The sequence below is a fragment of the Portunus trituberculatus genome, chromosome 38 (genome assembly GCF_017591435.1).
Source record: "Portunus trituberculatus isolate SZX2019 chromosome 38, ASM1759143v1, whole genome shotgun sequence".
Lineage (NCBI taxonomy): Eukaryota > Metazoa > Arthropoda > Malacostraca > Decapoda > Portunidae > Portunus > Portunus trituberculatus.
The window spans coordinates 19503762-19513761 of NC_059292.1; the positions used below are offsets into that span (position 1 = coordinate 19503762).

Sequence of the window (10000 nt, forward strand, 5' to 3'; positions counted from 1 at the left end):
TCTTGGAGACGACGCCACCTGAAAAGTTTTCGTGATCGTAGAGCCGTGTTGGCTGAACTAAGTGACTCAGAACTGATAAGAGGTATGAGTTAGACATGCAAGGATTCTTAGGGAAAGTGAACTCTAGCAATGGTGTGAGAGGGAGACGGTGACAGCTGGATGCCGCCTTGAGGGTGTCAGCGGTTACCCCAGTAAAAAGTGGCTCCTGACACTATATCTTCGACCTCTGCCTGCCCCACAGTCCAACTACAATAGGTAAGTTTTGCAACATTAATATTTTTCATATTAGACAGTTTGTTTCATTCATTCCATATTGCACATATACTCTTTAGTCTCAGTGAGTCTAGTGGGTTAGATTAGGGTGCCATTACATCTCATGGCATAAAGACAAAGTTCTCAGCAAACTAGTTGCTTACAGTATAATACAGTGGTACATATCTTTAACACTGGAAATAGTCCGGTTGCCAAACGGTGTTTTGGGGCCGAACCCGGTTTTGTGGTATGGAGAAGGTTTTATTGTTGATTCTGGTGCTCTGACATGTCCTCAACAGGAATCAGCCGGGTGCCACTCCAGCACCCTTGGGGAAAAATTATTACGGGCCAAAACAAAATGGCCGCGACGCGGCATGTCACCCACGCTAATGTCACATATCTTTTTCAATACTGCCGACAGAAAAATTATCTTGGTGTCTATACCTATGTTTTAGGGGTCAAGGAAGTCATTGATGTTAGTAGTTTCGTATTTCAAGGTATCTAGAAATATATATACTTTAAATTACCAATAATTATATGATAATATGCATGCTCATTGGTGGCGGTAATTATTTTGAACATTCTTTCGTTACAGGTCAGCTAAGACAGCATGGTCAAGCATGGATGTTGAATGCTTCTTTGCTTGCTCCAACACTTCCCCTAACCTCATTAACTGTGGCTCTGCTAGAGTAGAAACTATCAGAGACTGTAGTATAAGGCGTGGTGATGGGCTAATTGATAAACTGCATGGTCTAGATTCTATAAGATGTCATAAAAGCTGTGTATCTACTTACACTTCTAAGCATCATCTCAAAAGATATATCACAAAGAAGAGTAATGACAACTCTGCAACAGAAGCAGTAGTACCGCCCAAAAGATCACGCAGATTGGGTACAACGAAATTCAGCTTCAAAGAACACTGTGTATTCTGCGGTGAGAAGTGCCTACCATTGGATCCTCGCCATCCAGACAGATGGAGAAAAGTATACCAGTGTCGGACAACAGGGGGCTACAAGCAGAAGATATTGCTCAACTGTGATGAACGTAATGATGATCTGGCCAATGAAGTTCGAGTTAGATTAAGTGGTGCGGTTACAGATTTGCATGCAGCAGATGCACAGTACCACAATGATTGTTATAAGCGCTTCATGAGCCACAAGAATATTCAAGCAGCTGCTGGAACTAAATCCAATGTCTTTCTACAAGATGATCCTGCCTTGGATGCACTGATTTGTGAGATGGAGGGTAAAAAATCACACGTATGGAACTCTATTGAAATCCACGAAGCATACACAAACTATGGTGGTAGTAAACTATCACGTAAAAACCTCATCAGTAACTTATTCAGTCATTTTGGTCATGATCTTCTGAAACTCTCAGGAGCGGGAGTAGCTAACATATTTGTGTTCCGCAGTGAAGCTCCTCATTTACTCAAACTTACTGATGCCAGTGATGAGATTGACATGACAGTCATAGCCAAAACAATAAAAAACGAATGCTGTGCAAAAACAGCCAACCGGGACACATACCACACTCGACTCACTGAAGAAGATGTAACAAATGCTTGCAGTGATACGATCCTAAGGTTGCTTGCTGAGTTGTCACCCAAACTAGACAACACACTCACAGCTTTACTAATAGGAAACATCATAACTAGTGTTCTCACCAACAGACCAACAATGTTACAGATAACTCTTGGGACCATCATAAGGGATAAATCCCTTATAGAACAGTGTGCAAAATTCGGCATAACGTGTTCATATGCTGAAGTGTTACGGTTCAAGAAATCAGTGGCACATGCTGCCTCGAAGGAGAAGAACTTACAAGGATTGATGGACAGTAGAACTGGCCTAATTCAAACAGTTGCTGATAACTTTGACACGAACATTGCATCACCAAATGGACTGAAATCGACGCATTCACTCGCCTTGCTTCTAACACAAGTACAGGAAAGCACAGATCATATCCAAAATCCAAAGACTCCTGCAATCAAAAGGCTGAGAAAGGAGGACTTGAAGATAGAACACACACTCCCAATGACTGTAGAAAGGTATAATGGACCCAGAAAACCCGATATGCCACAAGCTTGTGCTCGCCAACCCATTCTCCCGCTGCGAATATTGGCTGCTAAGATAATCACCCTTAACAGAGCTCAGTTGACTGACTACATATTCCTCAAAAAGATCACACATGATAGTTCTACTCCAGAGTACAATGGATTTAATACAGAGATGGCTCGTAAACAAGGACACACCATCAAGCCTGCCATCAAAGCTATCTATACTCCCTCATAGATATGAAGCCTTCAGACCCTGACACAGTTATGACTGCCATGGTTGAGTCTCAGAGACTGACCCAGCAATGCAATCAGTTAGTGACATTATTCACTGTCGATCAGCAGTTATATCGTGTAGCTGTTGACGTCCTGTGGGCCTATCCTCAGAAATTCAAAAATATCATCCCTCGTCTTGGAGGCATGCATATGCTCATGAGCTTCATTGGCACAGTCGGAACTCTAATGGCCAATAGTGGACTGGAAGCACTCATGAATGCGGCATTTGGTGGAGTACAGAAGATGCTTACAGGAAAGAAGTTTCCCCAATGTGTACGAGCCCTGAGGATGGTGGTGGAAGAGCTCCTCCGAGATGTTATACCTGCCAGTGAGAGCTTTGATGAACTGATGGTTGACTTGGAAGAAAGGTGAATTAGAACTGAATTAATTTACTGCAGTGTTAACGTTTAGTGCACCTTTGACTACTAAACTGACAAGAACGTTCTGCTTATTCGTTTATGAACAGGCCTGCGGGATTACTGATAATTAGGTATTAAATTTGTTATTTTATGCTTCTTATTAACAGGGCTGGAAGAAGTAGAACTTCCATGATGTGGTTAACGAACCTCATCAAGCCGGTTCTGATAATGATGCAGTTTGTCAGAGCTGAGAGGGAGGGAGACTGGCCTTTACATCTAGCTGCAGTTGCTGCCATGATCCCTTATTTTTTTGCCAGTGCACACTTTAACTATGCCAGGTAGGTTTTTTAGTCAACATAGCACATGATGCGTGTCCCGAAAATGTAATTTAAACTTAACATGCTTTTATGAACTTAAAGTTATAACCAGCTGAGTATTATCTTAGTTTTTAAATGCATTGTTCTTATTATTTTTGTTCTTATTTTTTATGATGATAACAGATACGGTCTGTACTACTTGAGGTCGATGGAGGCTCTACCAGCTGAGGTGCTATCAGAGTTCATGAAGGGCAATCACGTCATGAGGCATACCCCTGGAATATGGAATGGCATATGGTCCGACATGTATATAGAGTCCACATTCATGAGGTATGGACATGAGGCTGGGGGCCTGGTGGGATTGACACTCCAGCCATCAGCTGTTGCTACGTGGGCACTCAGTCTCCACGTATGCAGCCAACTTCTCATGGATGTAACTGCACTGAAAGAGGGTCAAAAGAGCAGTGTAGCAACAAGTCACAAGGAGGAAGGCAAATCCCATATCAAGAGTGACGCAACTGACAGAGAAAAACTGAGGACTACACTAAGCACATTCATTCATCCTCTACATCCATCAAGTCATCCAGTAGGTTTGGTCAACATTGCTAATGGCTTGATATCTTCGAACAACGTGATTGTAGACAGCTCACTCGAGATTGGGAAGCAACAAATGAAGGATTTTGAAGCAGGATGGCCAACTAGTTTCCATGGCCCCCTAAAGAAGAATGTAAAAACAATGACTTCTAACAAGAAGCTGATCAAGATTGATGGTACACCTGTAATTAATACTGAAATGATATACACAAGAGTCATTGGCCTTCAGCAGTCCAGAAGCTTGAACATGAAAGATGTTCTTAGTTATGAATTATCTGCTGTACCGTCTGCACTCTTTGATGAAAATGGTGACTTGAGATCACAAGCTAAAGCTACACTCCTTACCAAATTACAAGTTGAAGTATCAAGCCGTCACATCAGCCCTCCAGATGCCTATATCATCGACGGGTGTGCCTTGCTTTGGACTGTTCGTTGGCCATCAAATGGTACCGTTGAAGACTATGTGAAAAACTTCTTGGGAAGCCTCCGATACTATTTACAAATGTGTCGCGTACATCTGATCTTTGACAGATATATACCAAATAGTACCAAGGGTGCCAGTAGATCAAATCGTGCTGGTACAAATGCCAGTCGCAAACATTCGCTGACACTCCATACACCTCTGCCAGCCCAGAATGTAGTGCTAACTGTCACCTACAACAAAGCCCAACTTATCACCCTGATCACCAAATATCTCGTTGATCATGTAGAAGACAACACTAATGAACTTATCATCACTGCTGAACATCCAGTCCCCATATCCATCACAAACGGACAAGCAAGAACACAAACTAATCTTCGTAACACTCACGAGGAGGCTGATGTTATCATTGTGAATCAGTTGGTGTACTTGGCAACCAAGGGTGCATCAAGCATATCTGTGGTTTCTGATGATACGGACGTCTTTGTTCTTCTCCTTTACTTCTACTGCAAAGAAAAACTCACCTGTGAGGTGTTTATGCAGAGTTGCATTGCTGGCCGAAGAATTGTAGATATAAAAGCTACAGCGACCAAGCACAGTAATATTGCAGAATTTCTTCCTGGAGTGCATGCTTTAAGTGGTTGCGATACTACCTCTTTCCTCTATGGCATAGGAAAAGCAACAGCTTTGAAAGTGCTTAATGGCGGTAAAACACTGAAGTTGTTGGGTAAGCAAGATGCTGGTATGGAAGATGTTGTCACTGAAGCAACAGTGTTCATGGCAACATGTTATGGTTCCAAGTGTTGCCAAAACATGTCAGAGACCCGCCATGATGTATGGATCTCAAAAATGGCAAACCAGAAGCTGTCAGTTGCTCCAAAACTGAAGTCTCTGCCACCAACTTCAGAGGCTTTCATGCAACATGTCTACAGAGCCCATTACCAGACACTTGTGTGGAAGTCGTCACTCGTCAGTGAACCTGAAGCTCCTGATCCACTGAAGTATGGATGGACCAAGAGAAATGATAAGCTCTTCCCGGTCATGTTACCAGAGAATAAATCACCCGTGCCAACCGAAATTCTCCAAATGATCAAGTGTGCTTGCTCCTCGATGCGTGCATGTTCTTCCAGCAGATGCAGTTGTGCGGGTGTTCAAATGTCATGTTCAGTGTTCTGTGCTTGTCACGCTGGAGCAGACTGTAATAATGTTAATAATACTCGGAGCACATTATCACATGAGGAAGAGGATGAACTTTTGAGTGATTGTGATTTACATAACATTTGAAGGACTGACCATTCACAGTGTTCTGGATTTATGTTACTTTTAAGCAATAGTTAATATTACATGTGACCTGTGTAAATATAGTGCAGGGACAAAAGTCCTAGAAACAAATACGTGATAATGAAAGAGAGATTACTGTTTATGACTCAAAGACTCTGTTGCACAATATATTTATGTTATGGTTTTATGAGATACTTAAAAAGGAGTTATTACCTAATTTGATCACCACAGATATATTAATAAGCATTATTGCATGGCTTCATTGTAATGTACCATAATTCAAGGGTATGCTGAAATTATTATTTATGAATTTTATATGAAACTAGTGATTACTAAGTAGTATGTAATCTGGATTGCTACTAAATGTAAATAGTGTACATACTACAATAAATTTAATTTTTTTTTCACAAATTATCCCCCTTTTGGATGAATATACATACTTTCTTAGGTAGATACTCTTAATTAGTGAGCAGGAATGACTTCCTTGACCTCTAAAACATAGGTATGGACACCAAAATCGCCTTTCTGTCGGCAGTATTGTAAAAGATATGTGGCATTAGCGTGGGCGACATGCCGCGTCGCGGCCATTTTGTTTTTGGCCCGTAATAATTTTTCCCCAAGGGTGCTGGAGTGGCACCCGGCTGATTCCTGTTGAGGACATGTCAGAGCACCAGAATCAACAATAAAACCTTCTCCATACCACAAAACCGGGTTCGACCCCATTTTTACTGGACTAAAATAGTTAGCTCCTAAGACATAAGTTTTACCAAATTTATCATTAAGGTAAATCAGGTTAGGTTTAGTTAAGTTAGTTTAGATTAGGGAAGTATATAGTTGGTTTGGTTAGATTTAGTTCATTGTTAAAGTAGATTTAGTTATGCTTACATTAGGTTTAATTTATTTTCTTACCAAACTTGTCATCAATGCTAGGTAAGGTTTAGTTAATTTCCTCTCAGTTTGTTAAGATGGGTTAGGTTAGGTTTAGTTAATTTCCTGTCAGTTTGTTAAGATGGGTTAGGTTAGGTTTAGTTAAGTTAGGTATAGCCAAGTTTGGTTTATTTATTCATTTATTGTTATTGTCATGTGTGAGAATTTTTATTTTGATAATTTTGATGTGCTTTGAATGAATCTAGTAACCATTTTCATTGCAAATCAATGTTTTACATGTTTGGGGTGATTAAGAAAATAGAAAAAAGATCTTCCTTCCCAAAAAGTAGTTTCATTACAAAATGTTAGATAGGTGCATATATATATATATATATATATATATATATATATATATATATATATATATATATATATATATATATATATATATATATATATTACTTTTTTTTATTTATTAACTTTCTTTATTTCACAGATGGTGCTCAACCTCTACAACCCATTGCTACATCATCCACTGAGACGGTAGATGTCTCGGCACCAGCAGGAGGTTCAGCCGTGTTAGGCGTTAGAAGTGCTGCAGTAGCATTTCCATCTGTACTGTTATGACCAATGACAACAAATGTTAGTTAAACCATCACAAGCATAATTATTGCAGATCCATCTCACTATCTATATAAGACAGTGTTAAACAATCAGCGATTAAAAAATACAATCTTCACTTATCCATTACCCCAATACACAAATGTAAGTTATGTTATATGGTATAATGTAATGTGTGCTTGACCATTGATCGAGTTGTTTCACTATAATGATTCATGTGTGTCTCAATAAAGTTAATTTTATTCATAATTGCACTAGCTAAATTCACACTTTTTTCTTCATTGAAATTTATGAAAATATAAATTGTTGCCTCATATGCCAAACATCCATTACCCAAATATATGGGCTCATTATCACTGGGGTATATCTATTCCACTATTATAAGAGGTAAACAATCCTCTCAAGGAGGAAGTATCTTCCTGCCCCCATACTCCTCATACACAGTGTAAGTGTATATGGTGTGTGTGTGGTTGCCTCATTTTTGCTGTCCTCCTCCTGGAGGAGGGTGTTGGCTTTGTCTATACATAGATAGCTAGTTAATGTCCTTACACTTCAGTTTTAAAGATATTTTGTATGCTCTTATTGATATTTTCAGCAGTAGGGTAATGTACTGTTATTGTGTTGCAGACAGGTACTGAGTGCACTTGTCATTAAGACACATTCATGTGTGGATGCATTTCTTGTGAGCTGCCATTTCCAACCTTCCATAATTGAATATCAACATAGGAAATTCTTCATATCAATGAGACCCATCAATTTGATTAGGTTAAGTTACTGGAAGTTATACTCTGTTAGTTTAGGGTTAAAGTTAGTTATGTGTAAGATGGCAGAAGTTGTCCTTTATACCTGGAAGCATTAAATACAATAAATGGATAGTTTGTTGCCTGTGTTTCTCCAAACCTAAGCAGGGTGTTTATAAAGGAAGGCAGGTGGGCATTACTGAATGTTTGAGGGAGAGTGAATGTGAGGTATGAAAGAAGTGGTGTGGTGTGCAGCAAATGATAAAAGCAAAGGAGTGAAAAAAAAAGGGTGTGTTCTCTTAATGTCACCTAGAATGTGGGAGGATATAGATATACAAGGGTGGAATGGTTAATACTTTTCAAAACCAAGATGATCCATATGTGTATGGAATGATTTACTCACTCAAATTCTTGTCTATGTCATCAAGGGGCTTGGGAGGTGGACCACTTCCTACATCAAATAGATCCATTAGTAAAGTGGCCGCTAATATTCAATGCTTCACTACTAGCTTTCATAAAGCATAGCAATGTAGGCTTTCCTATCCAAAAATGGGAAAAATAATGATTAGTTTATCAATTAACACTGCTGCTTATTGTGCTTGCCTAAATATCTCTTTTACTTAAGTACCTTAAATAGGGTTGTGCAAGAAATGCCAGTATTACAAGTGCACATTACAAGTGCCAATACAGATTGTTACACCTTATCATTGTGAATATTTCTATCCCTAGACACACCTTCCATACTTGAATATCAACACTGGAAATCATTCTTCAAATCAGTGTATCTTAAGTGACATTGTTAGTTTAGGATAATTTAGGTAATTGGAAATTATTCCTCAAATCAATCTATCTTAAGTGACATTGTTAGTTTAGGATAAGTTAGGTAATTGGAAATTATTCTTCAAATCAATGTATCTTAAGTGACATTGTTGTTTAGGGTATGTTGGGTCACTTAAGGTTGCTAGGTTGAAGTTAACAATGCAAATTGCTTGCTGACACAACAGTTGCTGCTTCATTTCCTCATCTGTGGTGGGTGTGGTACATCCATCATGTCAGTAGCAACCAACAACAAAACGAAGTAGCAGTATATGCGACTGCACGTGCGTGGGTCATATGCCGTTTGTCTACATCGGGTGAAATGAAGTCAGTGGAGAGACACTATTATTGATTATATTCGCCTTCAAATATACATAAATTTCATATGTTGTTAATCTTATTAATACAAAAAAAGCCTGAGACATGTTTATTTGTTCAAATCATCGTAACTGAATTAGTTTCAGTCCATAAGTTTCACCACTATGTTGCGGTTGGCATCCCTGCGCTAAGTCGAGCTAATGATGAGGGGTTACCGAGCCATAACTTTGCCACCGATGTCGCATCATAGCTACGATCGCTTATGTCATGACTTATGTCTCGCTAACGAAAGTTTTATAAATACGGGCCCTGGCAGGCTAGACTTAGGATACGTTTACATCAAGCGAATCGAATCGATTCAATTTATGAAGAATCATTTGAATTGACTCATTTTAAATTTGCATAATTCCAACTGACTGAGTCTCAACACATCTGATTCACATCATTTAGATAATGAAGTACTAAGACAGCCTTTGGGAAGTATGGACGCATTATAGCTTTTGCTGAGGAAGCGCAGGTGTAGGCGTTTGCAACAAATATGGATATATGCCAATAATTCTAAAAGACCTAAATTTGGGAGCTTTGGGCATTTGTTCCCAGATTTGGTCAATAATCCGGAGAAGTTTTATGATTTCTTTAGGATAACCACATAATAGTTTAGATGTTGGTGAAACCTGTCACCAACAAGAAGTACTAAGCATACAGCAGAAGCCATGCGAGTTCGTGACACTGAGAGAATACTTTTTGTCTCGCCAGGTGGAGCTATTAAATGACAAAACAGAATGATCCACTGATACATACATTCACCGCGAAAGAAATGGGCGAAGCAGTTGATACCATATTATCCAAGGAGGTTAGGTTATAAAGAGGTGGCGTGACGTCACAAAAGTGAAGCCAGCGCGCTATTGGTCCGCTGCTGCCCCTACCCTTACTCCCAAAACATTGCCTACCGCCCATTGAAAATACATGGGAACGTCCGAGTTACGCTCCTTATTTTCCGTCTCATGTCCATGTTTCGAGGCTGCCTACCATATATGAGACCTTAATAGACTCACAATTGTCATGGCATACTGTGCCACAAA

At 39.5% G+C, this 10000-nt stretch overlaps 2 protein-coding genes across 2 annotated transcripts in view; one reads left to right on the plus strand and one right to left on the minus strand.

Moving 5' to 3' along the window:
- The window catches only part of LOC123514582, a 73585-nt gene that overhangs the window by 7022 nt on the left and 56563 nt on the right, over window positions 1-10000 (minus strand). The window lies entirely within an intron of this gene.
- Window positions 2587-6728, plus strand: LOC123514581. The gene is made up of 3 exons (XM_045272544.1): window positions 2587-2952; window positions 3111-3281; window positions 3444-6728. The coding sequence occupies exons 1-3, from the start codon at window positions 2729-2731 to the stop codon at window positions 5557-5559; spliced, it is 2511 nt and encodes an 836-aa protein (XP_045128479.1). The 5' UTR covers window positions 2587-2728; the 3' UTR covers window positions 5560-6728.

Bases quoted from the DNA above. Each gene is read 5' to 3' on its own strand.
- LOC123514581 (XM_045272544.1), top strand. From the start codon at position 2,729: ATGCATATGCTCATGAGCTTCATTGGCACAGTCGGAACTCTAATGGCC. The intron at 2,953-3,110 runs GTGAATTAGAAC...TCTTATTAACAG, and splicing joins ATGGTTGACTTGGAAGAAAG to GGCTGGAAGAAGTAGAACTT. The intron at 3,282-3,443 runs GTAGGTTTTTTA...TGATGATAACAG, and splicing joins GCACACTTTAACTATGCCAG to ATACGGTCTGTACTACTTGA.